The 18,094-nt window shown below is 38.2% G+C and overlaps 3 protein-coding genes across 5 annotated transcripts in view; 2 read left to right on the top strand and 1 right to left on the bottom strand.

Moving 5' to 3' along the window:
- snf8 (SNF8 subunit of ESCRT-II) overlaps positions 1-1,111 on the top strand; it is a 5,485-nt gene extending 4,374 nt beyond the window's left edge. Inside the window, exon 8 of the mRNA XM_014014763.1 lies at positions 642-1,111. Coding sequence (XP_013870217.1) covers positions 642-779 — 138 coding nt within the window. The 3' untranslated portion in view covers positions 780-1,111. The remainder of the gene's footprint in view (positions 1-641) is intronic.
- A 331-nt stretch (positions 1,112-1,442) lies between these two features.
- Positions 1,443-11,975, bottom strand: calcoco2 (calcium binding and coiled-coil domain 2). Of its 2 annotated transcripts, none has more exons than XM_014014761.1 (15): positions 11,870-11,975; positions 11,227-11,408; positions 11,044-11,143; positions 8,676-8,836; positions 7,309-7,434; positions 7,088-7,213; positions 6,934-7,014; positions 6,770-6,867; positions 5,980-6,049; positions 5,680-5,847; positions 5,408-5,596; positions 3,621-3,737; positions 3,354-3,546; positions 2,926-2,951; positions 1,443-2,081 (listed from the first exon to the last, which is right to left on the bottom strand). In XM_014014761.1, the coding sequence occupies exons 2-15, from the start codon at positions 11,395-11,397 to the stop codon at positions 1,917-1,919; spliced, it is 1,791 nt and encodes a 596-aa protein (XP_013870215.1). In that variant the 5' UTR covers positions 11,398-11,408; positions 11,870-11,975; the 3' UTR covers positions 1,443-1,916. The 2 variants fall into 2 exon arrangements, with proteins under 2 accessions (XP_013870215.1, XP_013870216.1); XM_014014762.1 differs by having other exon boundaries at positions 11,227-11,403; positions 11,870-11,959.
- Positions 11,976-13,572: 1,597 nt separating this feature from the next.
- The window catches only part of ttll6 (tubulin tyrosine ligase-like family, member 6), a 13,564-nt gene continuing 9,042 nt past the window's right edge, over positions 13,573-18,094 (top strand). For both annotated transcript variants that reach the window (XM_014014752.1, XM_014014751.1), the window contains exons 1-2: positions 13,573-13,635; positions 17,347-17,437. The gene's annotated coding sequence lies outside the window, so the exon portion shown is untranslated. The remainder of the gene's footprint in view (positions 13,636-17,346; positions 17,438-18,094) is intronic.

The following is an 18,094-nucleotide window of genomic DNA, read 5'->3' as shown; positions in this document are numbered from 1 at the left end:
CCGCCATGTGATTGGCTGATTAGAAATTAAGTGTTAACGAGCAGTTGGACAGGTGTACCTAATAAAGTGGCCGGTGAGTGTATGTTTATTCAAACCATAAAAAAACTAATACTAGAACTAATAAAAACTAAACTAAAACTAAGCATTAAAAATGCAATAATAACTAATAAAAACTAGCAAATCCACTGTAAAAACTAATCAAAGCTAACTGAATTAAAAGAGAAAAAGTCAAAATGAAATAAAACTAAACTATAATGAAAAATGCAAAACTATTATAACCTTGGGACAAATTCAGTTTAATACTTGATAACGTTTGGTCACTGAAGTTTTTGTGAGGACATTTCTATTTATTTTGAAGTTATATTCTGTCACTAAGACAAATCAGCGTAGAAACACGTTTGGGTATAAAATGGCTTCAATTCATTTTGTTCTAAAAAATAAAATAACCGTAATCGTGAATTTTAAAATTGATCAAATGAATGGAATCGGGGCTCGAGTGAATCGTTAAACTATCATCATCATCATCACACTCTTTTTAAAAATGCGTCTGTGTCGGGGGCGCAGCAGTAAGAAGCTCTAAAGTTAAATGTAAAATGAATAAACAAACACRACCCCCCCTCCTTCATGTGTCATGTCTGCAGGGTCATCTGCTGAAAGAAGGCCTGGCCTGGTTGGACTCTCAGGCAGCCGGGGAGGCTCAGTACTGGCTGCCGGCGCTCTTCTCAGAGCTGACCTCTCGTGAYGTCACGCCGGAGGAGGCCAATCAGATGACTCCCTGAGATGTCGGGAGAGGATTTGGACCGGAGACTTGAAACAAAACGTGCCTGRACGAGGACAGAATGAGCACATTTCTCACAGAACCTCTGCTGGAGGAGTTCAGTCGAGTTTTGTTTTTAACGGGTGAACTGGGGAAGAAGCTTCAACGTTCCAAACCCTTCCTYGTGTGATTAACTTTGAAAGAAAACTCTTGCATCAGTTCTGTTGAGATGAGTTTTTATTAGTCAGCACATTTGGTTGAATGTGTTTAAAATGAATCAGAACTAACGGCTCAGAATATATTTTCAAATTGTCGTAATTTTTTCTTTTGAAGCAATAAAGTGCAAAATACTAACTTATTCATGTTACTTTTTAAAAATCTAAATTAATCTACTTTAACGTTGATTTTGCAGAAGCTTTGAATGAAAGGTTTTGTTGGGCGGACTGATGTTTTCTCAGGTTTTTAGCTTAAAACTTTGACAGTGAGACCTTTTGCGGGGCAGTATTTTCTGAGTAGGTCAGGGTTTGAAGGCCGCACTGAGAAAAACCATTAAGGTCAAGTTATTTTCCTTTGAAATGCTGTCATTTTTATAAAAACAGCTGTAAAAGAAGTTTCAGTAATCTTTAAAAGCATCTAACTATTTACACGTTTGATGACGTCGCCTTGCAGATTAAAAAAGCCAAACTTTACAGCATTAAAGTTGATTTATTGTGGTTAAAATGAAGAGAGGAAATATAGGAAAAAGGATGGAGGTCAAATGATAAACAGCTAATTAAGAAAACAAACATTTAAATGATTAACTTTGTTGGCATTTTTGAGTTAACAGAAGCTCAGAAATAGAATAAATATCTCAATTATTCAGAGTTACAGTTTTCCATATAAGTTTGTGATGCATTTCAAAATAAAGCCAATTTTAGGTTTTTCTAAGAACCTAAAGCAAATATATGGTAGAAACTGTGAGCCACAGGTTTAACTTAATTAAAATTAGCTTTAAAATGAGTAAAATAAAAGCTTCAGCCCATAGCCTGAACAAACTGTAGGTGTTTTGAAACATTCAACCTTTAAATGATGTTTGCTGGGAYGGATCATGTAACTGGAGAACCAAAGCAGTTTTGTATAAAAGTCAGTGACCCTCTGCCCGTCCTGTAAGCCGGCGCCTTCACAGCTCGTGCCCGTAGACGTGGTCCTCGAACACGGACTGCTCCATGTTGTCGCAGATCATGGTGCAGAAGGGGCACACTCGGTGACTCTGCTCGTGCTGCTCCAGCTCGTCCCTGGTTATTCCCGGGAATCTCTCCTGGCAGTGGCGGCACACCAGCGGCGGCTGGGGACAGAAACGGAGAGGACGCGTTACGAGCGGTAACAGAATAAGACGGGCAGGAGGGGGGATTATGTTTTAAACCCACTTTAAAAATAAACGTCAAACAGCTGAGTGACTGATGTAAACAGAGATCATGTGAGCAGAGGATGATTTTCTCAGAGATGCCTTCAGGGTCACACCTTCAGCACTGGTTTGAGTCACTAAATACTTTTTAAACTAGCTCAGCACACACTTCCTTTTCTTAAAGGAGACATTTTGTGCTTTTAAATCCTTTTTCCACATTTAAACCTTTTCAGTTGGGGTCTATATAAAGAGGAACTGCTCCTTATTGTAACTCCACAAGCCCCTCTTTCACCCTTTTTCTGAGGTGTGTCTCAGATCGGCTCATTTTGGGGCTGTCTCTTTAAAACCAAACAAGACGCTTCACACCCCGCCCCCCATCCAGCTTCCAAAGAGGTTTGATAGAGGGGTTTATGACTATATAGCTGCACAGAAACATTTTATTGACAAATTAAGTAGTAAAAGTAAAATCTTTACACAACTTTTCTGCACTCCTGGAGACTCCAAGTTCAACAAAATGTATTTGACGGCTAAATAAAAGTGGATTTTGATTATGTCCACTTCAAAATCTAACCACTTCTGCACTCTTTAGTTTTAAAACGTCCCGTCCAATCATTTTTTTTTTACTTTTCAAAATATTTGATTTTATTTACCAACATTTTCTCCATAGAAACACAATGAAATCTAACTCAGCATACTGGCTTTACTTTTGCTTTCTTATTGTTTTGTATTTCTGCTACTGTTAGCTAAAACATTTAAACTGTGGAAGGGAAATGATCTTACTCACCTCCTCTTCTGGTATCTGCAAAGACTCTGCAAGAAATGGAAAATAAAGTTACTGTAGCGTAAAAATATTTTTACACCGTCACTCTGAAACTGAAAACACAACTTAAACACAACAGCTCAATCTGCTTTCACTTTTAGACCACGTTTAAACCACGTTTAACCCAATTTTAGCTTCAAAATTTACCAGTTTAGAAACATTTTAAACCAAAAAGCTAAATTTTTGTCATGAAACTTAAAATTTTACAAAATACATTAATTCTGTTTGAACATTCAGAAATGTTAGATTGTCAACTTAAGCTAGTCGACAGGTTCCCTCATCTCCACACTTTTGGCCACGCCCCTCAGTGTCTCTTGGCACCGCCCACTTCGTTGCAACTTTTCAAATTTGCCCGGGGGCGGGGTTAGTTGCACTTTATTGATTCTCCTCACCTATGGTGTCATAAATATGCTCCTCTTGTCCTTGTGAACTCTGCTGGTTGCCTGAAGTGTCGGTGACTGGTGCGACGATGTCGGGCTGCACGTAGGGTGACTCTGCCGAGGCGGCGGCAGCTGCTGTAGCACCAACACTTTCATCGAGGCGCGTGTAAACCGTGCGCAGCCTCTCAATGTCATCTTTGAGTTTCTAATAAACACATTTCAGGTGTCAGAAAAACAAAACTCACAGATGTTTGGACATTCACTCGGTTTAATTTGTACCTGGTTTTCTTTAATGAGCTCCTGGTTCTCTCGGTTAACGAGCACAATCTGTTGTTCTTTCTCTTCCATGATAATGTCCTTATCTGCCAAGTATTTGTTCATGTCTGTGACTAGAAACTGAGAAAAACAAAAGAAAACAAAACTATTACACCAAAAGCATTTTGTAAAACCCACAATAAACTTCTGCAAACATTTCTYTCTCAAACAGAAAAACTCAAGTCAAAGAAATCAAATATAAAGTAAAAACAGTTTCTAAAACAGTTTCAAAATGAACATCACAGCCACACGTGGAATTATATGTAGCTAATATGCAGAYATTTTGACTCCATTCAGCCACRCAATTTCACRGTCAGTTTCCCAAATTTGTGGCAACACAACTCTGTAACAAATGTTTTTACTAGGTATTTAAAAGTACTTATTTTCTTAAGGATAAAAGATATTCGTGTGCAAAACAGGGAATCTTTAAAAAGAGAATTAAAAAGAAGTTTTTCTTTTGTAAAATAAAAATGCTTTACAATTAAACTCAATATCAAATATGTCTCATAAACATTAAACCTATAAACAGTGACAATTTGTGCACACATGCCTGTTGTAAAGGATCTAAGCTCATTTTTACTTCTGTTTTACCAGAGCCCCTCCTTGTTTACAGTAGCTGCGTGTCCATTGCAAATGTGGACAAAACTTTGTCAATATTCCCTTAATGTCGAAAACACACAGTTTCACAACTGCGGTGTTTCCATTAAGTAAGAAATGCTATTAAAGTCACGCGTGAATACGTTTATTCTCACGATAAGTCATTACAAACATGGCAGCAATGGATGTAAACACATAGCATGTTGCTACCATGACACTAGCGCTCATCATCAGAGGAGACGTCGGGGTCTTTTATCGAGGCTTTTCAGCGACGAGTCCCTACATGGGAGCGGCTACGTATGCTGTGTTTTTGGGAAATTGTAGTTGGTGAGTTTACTATTTTATTTTACTACTTCTGTGATATTACTACTGCTTCTACTTCCTGTTATCTTCTTCGTCGTCGTCTTTTTCACCAGTAGAAACAGCCGGTTGTTGATCACGTGACTCCCGTGATGCGAAAAAAGTGTTTCCATTGCAGTTTTGCGAAAAACACAAATTTCGTTACGGCCGAAAAACCACCTCATCCTAGCGCAAAAACATTTTGTGGAAAAACATAATTTTTTTCGAAATTGTCGTGTTTCCATTGAGCAAATTTATTTTCGAAATTCTAATTTGCACATTTTCATGGTCAATGGAAACGCAGCTAGTGTTTTATCAAAAATGGATGAAGCTTTTTCCTTTTTTCTAAAGGAATACCTGATTCTGCACACAGCAACAGAATCTTGGATAAACTCTCGCTTCACTTYTACTGATGGAGCTGAATGATGAAGAGTTTGCAGGCGTGTCTGACGCATGCTTTCCTTCTCCTCTGTTTCTGCYGCGAGTCAGACAGGAATTGGTCGTCACATGTAGCTGTATTCTGCCCTAAACTTTACATTAAGCTTCATATTTTGGAGGACGCTGGTGTTCGTCACGGCTGAGGGCTTTTCCTTCTGCGTGGATAGAGCTCACCCCGCTGAGCTCGTAACCAGTTAACGGCAGGTACAGAGGGCGGCGGCGGCCAAAATACCTCAAAAACTAGCCCAAACGAGCAAATTCCATGAGATTCCGTGTTTTATATCGGATTCCATTTTGTTTGTTRAATCCTGTGATTCCGTCCACAGTCCTACAAATACACTTGTATTAAAAAGCGTAGTGATTTTGATCAGCTTCACCTCATATTTGCTCCTTTGCCGGTTCTCCTGATTGCAGGCTGTGGCCACGTTTCTCAGCTGCTCTTTGACGTCCTTCARCTCATTTTCAAAAGCCTCGGCTTGTCTCCTGGCGGCCCTGACCTCCTCCCTCTCAGCCGCCAGCTTGTTCTKGGTCTCCTGCAGCTGCCTGGTGAGATTCTGACACTGCACCTGGAGAGGACGCCTCGTTAGCTTTTAAATCTATTCGTGTGCATTTATCTTTCCATTATTTTTTTTACTGAAGCTGTTCAAACCTTCAGGTCGTCCTGTGGCAGCCTCTGCGTGGCCTCCTGCTCCGACAGCCTCCTGCTCAGCTCCTGGTTCTCTCTCTTCACCTCGTCCATGCTGCCCGTGAAGCTTTGCAGCCTCTGCAGCTCGGAGGYGACTCTCTCCTTGTCTTTGACGCTGCTCTGAAGGTCCACCTGAACCGAGCGAAGCTCTTATTTAAACAGACCAGCTACCAGAGGTTACAGTGACGTAACTCAAACAAACAGTAGCAGAACTTTGGTTTTTTTAACCGTTTCCTGGTTGATTTACTCAGTGAAGTAATTTACCTGCAGGAGCTGGAATCTGTCGTTTGTAMTGGACAGCTCTCGCTCCATTTCTCTGAGTTTAGCTTTCAGCCTGAAACACACAAATTACGATATTAGAGGACAAATATAAAGCTGTGGAGCTGATTGAGCTCAGGTGTATTTTATGCATAAATGGAGAAATAAGGGTAAATATTTTAGTTTTCCAGTCTCCTGTTCTTCATCACTTCTCTAGGAAATGACAACATTTGGTTTTTGGTGCTTTAAAGCGCCTGTGACACACCTATCCTTCAAAAACAAAAGTCAAAGAAAGTATCTTTATACTTAAGAAATTTGGCATAGATAGCCATGATTTTACCCATTTTGTCACATAACTGGTATATTTTCTTTTGAATTTGGCTCAGTCAAAGTGAAACAGGAAGTGACATCAAAGGGGAGCTCATTAATAAAATTAATTCTGTTTTTTGTTCATTAAAACAACATTATTTGAAGGTTTCATCTTTTTGATAGACTCAAATAATAGAAATAAACGTCAGATTCTTCTCTACAGTCTGTGTTGTTAGCTTTTGTAACAACGCTCTGTTTACATGCAGGCATTCCCCTTTGACATCACTTCCTGTTTCTTCACATGCAAATTTCTCAACAACCGTTCATCTCAGTGGCRTGAAATTTGTTTTGCAACATGTTATCAATGTTATCTTTCCAAAAATGCATTCATGTTTATTACAAAAATCTGATGTGACAGGCCCTTTAAGTCAAAGATTAAACTGGGATCTATCCATTTGTCTCCTAAATGAGGCAGATTTTTAATTACTTGGGAATCTCGTCACTTTGAGCTTCAAGCTTCATTCTCAGCTCCTCGCGTTCTTCTTTCAGCTGATTGACCTTCATCACAGCTCGATCATATTTCTCCTGCAGAAACACTGGATCATTAGACAGGACTTCGGGCTTTAAGCGCTGATTTTAAAATACATTTACCTCGTTTGTTTTTGACGAAACAAGGTTTTGACTCTGTTGCTCTGTCTCCATCTGCCTGGTCAGCTGGATCACCATCTCCTCCTGGCAGCAACATCGAAATTAGGCTTTTACACCAATGAAGACGTTCAGATTTCACTGCAAAATGAGGACAAACCTTCAAGCGGTCATTCTCCTTCAGYTGCAGCTGCAGAGTGTGCTTTAATTTCTCATTGTGCTCCTTGATCTGATCCAGCTCTTTGACCATTTTGGTCTGTTCCGTCTCTCTCGCTTCATTCTGCCTCTGAACAAATCAAACACCGCGTGTCAACTTATCAGAGCACAAGTCAACTTTTCRCCCAGACTCTGCAGAAATTCTTAAACTGAGATAAGATATACCTGGAGGGAGAGGCTTTCCTTCTGTTCCTCCTGCAGAGCGCTCCTCAAGTTCTCGTTTTCTGCTCTCAGCTGATCCAGTTCTTTCTGCAGTTCCTCCTTTTCGCGCTGGCTCTGCTCAACTTGGTCCTGAGATTGAACAAATGTTACGTAAATTAAAAAACATCTTTCACAAGAGGCAGGCGGAACCCCCACAGTCAAACATTTACTTAAGAACAAATAAAACAAGTCATGAAATCAAACAGAAAGGCTTCTTTTTATATGGAAGTTCTGAGCTACAGCTGACACATTAATGCTGCAACATCTAATTATTTTAATTATTTCACTCACTGATTAGTATTTCTACAATATTAGTGTATTTTATTTTTAATCATATTTTATATTTGTATTCTTTATTTACTAATAAACTCCACAAACAAAGAAATGTCAGAGCTGCTTCAGTATGAGAAAATAAAAATAATCAGGATTATTAATAACAATTTGCACTTTCCTTCCTAATGAACTTCTGCTAAAAATAACCAATTTGTTCCTACGTAGGCAGCTAAATAAAACAAACAAATAAATAAAATCACAACTCTAAACTGTAAGGTTCTATTAAAGTGCCTGTGACATGAATTTTTTTAAATAAATATAAAGGCATTATTGGGAAGATAACATCAATAACGTATTGCAAAAATAAATTCCTGCTGCTGAGGTGAACAGTTGTTGAGATATTTGCATTTGAAGTAACAGGAAGTGATGTCAAAGGGGAATGTCTGCATGGATTAGAGCATTGATAAAATGGCTAAGGACACAGAATGTAGCGAAGAATCGGGTTTCTTTAGATTATTTTGAGGAGATGAAGAGGAGTCAGAGTTCAAATAATATAATTTCAATAAACAAAGACCAAGGAGTTTATTTTACTAAAGAGTTTCCCTTTGATGTYACTTCCTGTTTCACTTTAGCTGGTCCAAGTTTAAAAGAAAATATGCAATTCATGTGACCAAATGGGTAAAAATAACATTTTATGCAAGGTTTCTTATATAAAAATGTTTTTTTTATTTTATATTGATGGATAGGCATGTCACAGGCACTTTAAATCTGCTTATGTATATTCTTTAAACTTCATGCTTTTCAATGCATTTTTTCCACCTAAAATGTTTTTTATTATGTGATGGATTAATGAGAAAATATCTCCAACTACTGGAATCAACTGTCTGYTAACAAAATRTTTCATGAACTGCTGGACAGATTTGAATGATATGACATTATATTCAGTTCTGGCCCATAACAGGTCCTTACTTTAACTCTTTTTTTTTAATTTATAAGATTTAATGGTGGAAACTGGAGCAGGTTTCAGACTCAGCTGATACTTTTTGTGTATTTGRTACCTGTGTTGTGATAACCAGCAGGTCATCCTCCAAGCTGCTCTCCGTGTTTTGCTCGGCTGGGTTTGTGAAGCGGAAGGGAGTGCTGGCTCCTCTCACCTGCCCAGAACTGTCAATGTAGCAGAACTGGTAGAACTCGACCTCGTCTTTCGGCAGGTAGTATTCTGACGAGGAGAGAAACCAACGGCTTCAAAGTGAAATCTGATCGTCAATCCTCAGGTATTTGGGTTATTTGAGCTTGTTTTTCAGAGGTTTCCCTCAGTCATTTCTGAAGGGCTTTCAGCTCCTTCCACAAATATTAAACAAAATTCAGATCAGGGGTCAGATTTATAAAAGATTGTGYGGAAACCACACTAAAAGTGAACGTACGGCCAAAAGGTGAAAATGGCGTACGCCAAAAATAATTCAGATTTATAAAACCATGCGTAYGAATCTTTCTGCGCACCTTTCCTTTATAGATCACAGCTTCACGTCAGAGTTTGCGCACAAGGTCCGGCCTCAGGTTCTACCCTCTACACGCCCACACTCAACCATAAACAGTCAATGCAAAGTTCCTCATGAATGTTAAGATGTATTTAAATCAGTCAGCTGATCAATGCCAAAAAAAGCGATTGGTTCAGACACGCTCCGTCATGAGTCTGTAGGATGACAGGTGCTGACAGCTGCTCACGTGAACGGATTATCTGTAATTGACACAGATTTTCCCTCATTTTGCAGGTTTACAGATGCTTAGAGTAATCTAACAATTTTTTTAAATCAAAAACTCAGCTTCAAATTAATGTTCTCTCAGAGCCTGCAGGACGATAAAACAATAAATAAAATGAAATAAGTCAGATAAAGTTAGAAATAAGTTCACCGCTCTTCTCCCCCCATCCTCTTCCTCCTGCCTGCTCTGTTATCTGCAGCTGATCGTCTCCTCACACATCCCCACAGYCCTGCGCAGTGAGAAATATGGACTTTAAAAAGTGAACTTTTTATAACATCCACACTGGCGAGGGTGGGCGCGCCCTGTGAGTACCCAAGCGTGACTTTTGCTGTCRTTCTGTTGAAATGTCTCTTGTCGGGGAGGGGTCTGTGGGTCAGGGTCGTCTGAGGAGGAAGAAGATGGATGGAGATGCGTGAACTTTTATTTAAGATTTAAGTTTTTTTATTTCAAAGGTCCTTATGGCTCAGCAGCAGAAGCATAAATTACACTGTTAAGAAAGCTAAAGTCTATCTAAAATCTAAGCCTGATTATGAAGTGAAATTAAATATCTGACAGTGATCATTATACAGTGCGGCTCTAATTCCTCACTTCACCGAGTCGCAGTTGCCCATCTCCAAAATAAGCGTACACATGGGTCAGAGCTGGCGGTGAGGCACCGCACATTTTCACGTCAAGTTTGGATTTTATAAATCACAACCTTTGCGTGAAAAGTGGCGTACGCACCTTTCTGGGCTTGTTTTGTGCGTACCCAAGCTTTAGAAATCCGACCCCTGGACTCAGACGGCTACTTCAGAACAGTCCAATGTTTTGTTCTGAACCACTCTCTGGTGTTTTTAACTGTAATTATTCTGTTGGAGGAACAAAGAGCTGCGAGTGAGACCCAGCTTTCTGACACTGAGCGGCACATTTTGCTCCAGAATGCCTTTATAGGCTTGAGATTTCRTTGCACMCTGCACAGATTCAAGACATCSTGTGTCAGATGCAGAACAGAACCCAGCCTCTTCCATGTTTCACTGCAGATCCAGTGAAACGGAGAACTGATGGGACTTGATGGCAAAAAGCTCTGTTGTCGCTTTCAACAATGTTCAATCAGTAATAGATAATGCAATCAGACTCCGATGTACTTTAACAGCGAAGTTCACCTCAAATCTTAACTTGACTGTTAAGTTAATCATTTGTTAATTTATATTTTTGAATATAGCTCTAGTTCAGTGGCTCTCAAAGTTTGATCTTGAAGCATCCAGGAATTAATTACATTAATTACATTTAAAAATGACAATTGTTTTTCTTCTTAGTTGTTACAAAAGAGTAGGTAAAAGTGGATGAAATTATCTTAATAAATATTGTTTATGATACCAATGTTTAAAAGTTGGAGGCACAGGTCTCTGCTGCTGCTACTTTGTTGGTCAAAAGCTGAAACGTTTGGAAACCATGGCTCTTGTTTAACTTTTTTTAAAGGCCAAAGTAACAGATTACTTGTGTTAATTTGTCATGTAAATAAAAGACATGTGTCCTTCCTGGCCAGACACAGATAAACTAGTTGTAAAAATAGGATTTACCAGTATTTATATTTCACAAGACCTTGGAGGGGGAAAAACAGATTTTAAGATAACCATGCACACATAGTTGACACATAAGACAGATGAGTGTACAGGACAAACAAACCTTTGAACACAGCTTGTCTCATGGTCTGTTGTCCCTCTGCATCTTGGATGGTCTCCACCCACACAAAGGTATGATAATCCTTTGTTGAGGTCCACCCCACCTACAAAATAATACTTTTAGGGCTCTTCTTTTTTTTAGATAATAAAAGTTTAAAAAGACATCCTTTATAGTGAGTCTGCCCACCTTGAAGATGCCCACCCAGTCCCTGGAGCTGGGTTGGAAGGCAGCGTTCAGGGTGAAGCGGCAGATGATGGGTGCTGAAAGCGGGTAGGAGTACTGGGTGTCGGTGAAGACCACCTGGGAGAAGGTGGAGGATGCGAGGTCAGCTGCTGCCGCCTCTTTGCGGGTCTCCATGCTGCTCTGAGCTGCCAAGAAACAGGCGAGCTGTCAYCATGAGCCTGACTGATGACAGCAGGTGGCCCCAGGGTCGTGTTACACAACAAACCAGTGCCGGTGACGTTAGCTTAAATCTCCCTGTTGTTGTTTGTGTTTTTGCGCATTTAATYTTGGTTTCACTTCTTTCAGAAAACATATTACTCGTCAGGAACACATTCAAACATAACTTCAACCCCAGAACAAAACAGTAACATTTTAAAATAAGTAAATCGTTAGAACATTAGCACATTTCGAGATTCAATTGTGATCAACTAAACCATTTATCTGAAAGCAACTTTTTTTTTTGTAAAAACGAAAGTAAAGCACAAACTACAGTAGACGACGAAAAGACATTTTGATACATCAAAAATGATAACATTTTTAACTAGCGTTAACTTCACACACACACATGTAATAAAAGTATTCGTCAACCTGAAAACAATAAACTTACATTTATCGTCGCAGTTTCGAGATTCGCTGTTTTCCTCTGSCGAGAGTGAGCAAAGGTGCGTTCAATGCTCCTCGGAAACGAGCAACTCCGCTACAAAAAACGCTGACACGTCGCGCACGTGAGAAGATAAAAAGTAATTTTAAACGTATTTTAAAAAATAGAAACAACAGAACAAATTAAAACACATACAGGCATAAAATAATATAAGTAAGTGAAATATAGCTTATTGCTGAATCATAAATTTTTGATTTTTGATTATCCTGAAACGAGCAAAAGCTAACTGCATTATGGGAATTGTAGTCCTATTTTTAAAGTGTTTTTCTTTTTTATTTAGTTTCATTATCAGTCACTAGGGGGAGCCAAACTCTTTTCGGAACCAAATCAATTAAAGCCTATAATATCCATAATACAGTATATAACCCATGATATCTAAATATGACAATATAATACATTATTGTCCATCCATCCATCCATCCATCCAACCATCCATCCACCCATCCATCCATCATCTATACCCGCTTATTCCTTCAGGGTCACGGGGGTCACTGCTGCCCATATCCAGCAGTCACAGTGCGAGGGGCGGGGTACACCCTGGACAGGTCACAAGTCCATCACAGGTACATTATTATRGTGTTGTTATTTTAACTTTTGTTTACAAGCAGCAAAAATCTAAACAAATGCAGAAAAAATACATATTTTGTTACATTTTATAGATTTTCTGAAAATTTTACCCAGAATTCTTATAGTATTTGGAAAACATTATTGGTGACAATGTTTATAACAGGTTTCAAAATAATAAATTTCAAAACATCATGTACATTTTATGTACCCTGTTCTTGTTTGTGTACTTTTACTTTTTATAATCAGCTCATCCAATTCAGCACCATGTGTTGTGATGCAAAAAGATGTTTTTATTATTCCGTTTTTACCATCTACTATTTATAGTGTGTGTGTGTGTGTGTGTGTGTGTGTGTGTGTGTGCGTGCGTGCGTGTGTGCGCACGCACACACACACACACGTACAGACCAAAAGTCTGGACACACATTCTCATTCAAAGAGTTTTCTTTATTTTCAGGACTATGAAAAGTGTAGATTCACACTGAAGGCATCAAAACTATGAATTAACACGTGAAATAATACGTAACAAAAAAGTGTTATATTTTAGGTTCTACAAAGTAGCCACCTTTTGCTTTGACTACTGCTTCACACACTCTTGGCATGAGTACTGTACTGTATGTATTTATATATATCCTCAACACACATCCTCATTTCTGGCTCTGGAAACCTTCAAAATCCTCTTGCTGTCATCTTTGACATCATTTAAAAAGGAAAAAAGTACAATAATGTGTTTAAAATCCAGTCTTTTACAACATAAATATGTCTGCATACAAAAGTAGTTTTTTGGGCACAAAAGAAATCAATTATGATGGTCAGTCAATATTTCATTTGCATTTTCATCAACAAACACACAAACAAAAATGATATTTAAAATATCCAAAGTAAATTCATTTATGTATAATGCTTGTAATTGTAATTAATTTACTGATCAAAAACTTTTATAAAAGAAAGGTCCACTCATTACTTCCTCATCAACCAATCAGAGGTGAGAACTCTTACAACCCGACATATGATTGGCTGCAACCTCTGCAGAGGCGGGGCTCGGGCGCGCGTGTGTCAGATTGATTCATGTGTGTTRGTTCTGCCCACAGCCTGCTTCGTGAGTCCAGCAGCACAAAAACATCACAGAAAACTGCTCTCAACCAACGGTAAGTTACGTCCCGCTTTCGACATGTTTTTCATTTTGTTTTTGCCGCTGAGGAGTGCACTTTAGTCAGTGGCTAGTGCTAAGAGTTAGCTTAAAGCTGGGAGAGGTCGGCATTCTGTGACCATGGTAACCGTGCAGCACGTGCGTGAGAGGGTCAGCTGAGCGATCAGTTTACTACAGGTTGTTTTCTTTAAATAATAAGACTTTTACCCAACCTGAACRCAAATGTTTATTGAGAAACATTTAGCTATGACCACTGGACTGATAAAACWGTCCAAATTAATTCAGAAAACTCAAATTGCTGTACATGATTTTCGTTGTTTTTACAGTAAAGTAACTGTATTTGCAAGAGTACTTTACTGTAGAAACTGTTTACAATAAGCTACTGTAAAGTTTGTTGTTTTTACGTCAATATTACTGTATTGTCAACAGTAATGTGTATTTGTTTATACAGTACTGTTGATTTGCAATGCATCATGGGGGTTTTCTCCACAGTAACTACTGTATTTTGTTTACAGTAGTTTTAATGTAAAATAAAATACAGGAACTTACTGTATTTAGTTTTAACAGTAATTTTACTGTGAAAGAAAATACAATAACTACTTTATGTTTTTTTTACAGTAAAACTACTCTAAAAAATACAGTAAGTTACTGGATAAAAATTGCCAGGAAGTTACTGTAATAAAATTAATAAATTGTTTACAGTGTATTTAGGCTTGTTTTTTATATAAATTTATCATCTTATAACCAATAAAATAGAAATAAAAAGCAACAACAGTTATGCACATGCTTTATATAAAAGCCCTGTGGAAATTAATAAAATGATTATAAGCTGCCCCACATTTTATTAATATATTATTTTGAGGACTAATTAATACTTTTTTCTTCCACATAAACATTAAAATGATAAATTATTAGAGATGAAATTACATGTTTAAAGTATAAGGTTCGCAGTGATTATGGCAAAAGCTCCTTCCACTTTTCTGCTCCCTCAGCCTGAATCTACTGCAGAAAGACTTGAAGCTGAAGGAGTTTGCCTCTTGTAATATTTTAGGGCCATTCTTATTCAGTTTGTAGCCTACGTAATACATTTGTTTGTAAATGTTTTAACCGATTTTGTACTTTATTTTAGTCCTTTTTATGGGTGTTTCTTGTTTTTCGATTATAGTTTAATATTTGTAGTTTTTGAATTTTGTATTGTCTGTGTGCTGCTGCTGTTCTTGGCCAGGTCTCTCTTGAAAAAGAGATATTTAACCTCAATGAGATCTACCTGGTTAAATAAAGGTTAAATAAAATAAAAATAAAAAAGAGCGCTTAGAATTGTGAAGTAGAATTATTTGATTCTTCAGAGGTAATAGTCTTCCTCAGCCTGGTTTTACAGCTTTTATTTGTTTAAAAAAGTCATGCTCTAGACTTGTAAGCTTGGAGTGTTTGTAAATATTTTATTTTAGGTAAACCATCTGACCACAAAGAGAACAAAACACAGAGGGCTACAAATGAATAGACACAAGCAACCTGATCACGCAAATAATGATAAAAAAAAAACATTAAATGAACAAAAAGATTTAATAAATGTGAATAGMTGTTTAAACAAAACAATGTGAGACAAGATAAACAAGATGTCCTTAAAGAAGACGCAAAAAGGCCAAATTACAACAAAGGGATGCAAAAAATAGTTAATAAGAGAAACAAAAGAGTTTGTGTTGGCTACAAACAGCTAAAATAAATCTATAAAAATAAACATAAATAAACCCAGAGGAGCCAAAGAGATGTAAAAGTACCACGTTATATGAAATTATATGGACCAAAACAAAATGAAACTCATTTTAAACRTATAAATGTAAACCAGCCATAGTGAGGCATTAATCAGCCACAAAGAGACACAAGAGGTGCAAAACGACCATAAAGAGACAAACGCTGTCGCAAAACGACTGCAGGGAGTAAAAACAACCTGTGTGAGGTCCAAAATTACCACAGAAGATGCTAAAGTAATGAGATGCAAAGAGGCCCAAAAGAAAAGAACCGGTTAAAAAAAATCCAGCAAATGAACTCAGAGATTCACAAAATCTGCCTCAAACAGACACAAAAGGACTTTAAAGAGACTCGAACAGCTATAAAGAAAAGCAGAATTAACAGAAATGGGCACAAATTGACTTAGAAGAGACATAAATGCAACAAAAACACATTTAACATAATCAGCAGCTGAAACAACCCAAACCTTTGAAAAAAGGCAGGAAATTGAAGATCTGTTGTTAGTCTGTTTGTTTGTCYGTTGAAAATGACTGCATTTTAGTCATTTTGGTGTTTGCTAAGCTGTGTCGGCCATCTTGAACTAAGTTTTTGCAGGGTTCGAGTTTACACTCAAGTTTTTGAGCTGCATATAAGAAATATACTTATACAATTTTATAATTATTATATATTATTTATACAATATACTTACTGATAGTATACAAACTTACTTACATACTGAATCTAGACCATTTACTCTTAGGCTCAACATAAATGTTATTATTTTTGTGGGTTTCCTCAGCTTTTTCAGCCAGTCCTCTGGTTTCAGTGGGTCAGGAGCAATAGTGATAAGTTGTTGTAATTTAAAACCCAAGATCRGTTCTATATTATTTTTCCAAACGTGGGTGTGGTTTGCCTCTCTGTCCCCACAACCCCCCCCCCCAACAAATCGAAGCTTTAGAACTTAGTTACAAGTAATAAAAAACACACTAAATGTTTCCAACTGAATTCTCACCATAGGTTGATACAATATTGTCCCATAGYTCATGATATTTTACTGTTCAGTTCTTTCTGTATTTAAATATCTGTTGTGTTTTCTTTAACTGTCAGCAAACGCTGATAAAGTTTAGAAATGATAGATTGATACTGTTTAGAATCAGGACTAATTAAATTATCTCGTTAGGCTCTGAAGTACATGTGTTCGAAGTGTTTAAAAATATTATTTTTGTTGTAGAGTTTGGAAACTTGGTAAGGTATTCCTGTCTAGTTTGACCGGTTTTAAACTTAAATCAATTTGCTACAAAAGCTTTTTCATAAAACTGAGTGAACAATTTGCATTTCCATCAGTAAATATTTATAACTCTTTCTCTGCTTCAGGAAACTGCTCTTGACCTAATTTATTGAGACAATAGTTTTCACACACACACACACACTTTGCTTCTCACTTCAGCTAATAACCACGCTGGAAGCATAGCTCCAGAYCTCGAAGCTATCGAAGACTAGAGCGTATAAGATGTCAGCTACTGATTAATTAATTTGGACTGATTGATTAATCAGAGTCATATCAGCTCCGCTTTGTCGCATAACCAGATTCCTCTTCTTTCACCTCAKTGTCACTCAGGTCTCTGAGTTTAGCCAGGAGGAAGCAGAAGTGACAGAAATCCTGTTTGTTGACTTTCCTCTCCTGTTTGTCCAACTCTGTTTAATGTTTAATGTCCTCCAGCAGAGGGTCAAGCTTCAGGCCCCTGCAGTGCTTTCCAGCTCCGATTTGAATTCAACAACTCCTCTCTTATTTCAGTGAACAAGTCTCAGGGATTATCCCTCTCTTCTTACTTCTGCTGAGGTCCGCTGCTTCTTTTCTCTCCATCATGTCATGAAGTATCGGGTTTATCTAATCGGTCACCAGATCCACGGTTCAGGTGCCACCTGAGCCACCCTTATGATGAAAACAAAAAGCAAATCGTTGTGTTTTTGTTGTTTTAAGGCGCCAGAAGCAGACGACGCACGGAGGAGARCTGATTCAGACAGGAAGCTGCTTCATCACCTCCTTCATAAATGTAGCCTCAACAGAACAGGTGAATGAGAGATCGCCCTCTAACAAAGGTTTCCACCTCTCTCTGTGGTCACTGTTGAAGCTGAAGGTGTYTTTTAGGTCCTACAAAACAAACAATTCAGAAAGCTTGGTTTAAATTGCTTAAAATGTTAAAATATTTTTCACAAAAATCAGACACTGTGTTGAGGTGACATTGTTCAAAGACATAAAAGTTGTTTTTTAAGCACGTGTTGTGGCAACGCTGAAGGAGAACCCGTTTGTAACCGTCTCTGATCTGAGGTCAGTGGGRCGTCTCAGCTGAGCGTCAAGCTCACAGTTCAGGGGCAGGATTATCTGGATCACTGGATCAGAACACTGTCCCCCAGAACCAACACCCCCCACCTACCCACAGTAATCTGTAACAATCAGTACCACAAATTAACTGCACCCCACATTAACGTAGCATCCAGACACCGAGACGTTTGCCTCCCACTGTGTTCAGATCAGAGCACAAAGTTACCCGAGTAAATCCAGCTTCTGCGTCATGACTGGGGGTGGCARTGAGAACTGGACCACTGAGTAAACATGGGAACATTTCAGAGGCTAAATACTGTAGATCAGGGCTATTCAACTAAACTGCTCCGGGGGCCACAGTTACTGAAGGTCAACAGCTGAGGGGCCGAACATCCAGCAATTAAAG

The sequence above is a fragment of the Austrofundulus limnaeus genome, unplaced genomic scaffold (genome assembly GCF_001266775.1).
Source record: "Austrofundulus limnaeus strain Quisiro unplaced genomic scaffold, Austrofundulus_limnaeus-1.0 Scaffold119, whole genome shotgun sequence".
In the NCBI taxonomy this organism is placed as follows: Eukaryota; Metazoa; Chordata; class Actinopteri; order Cyprinodontiformes; family Rivulidae; genus Austrofundulus; species Austrofundulus limnaeus.
Note: the sequence above shows the minus strand (reverse complement) of the source record. Positions and strands in the feature narration are given on the sequence as shown.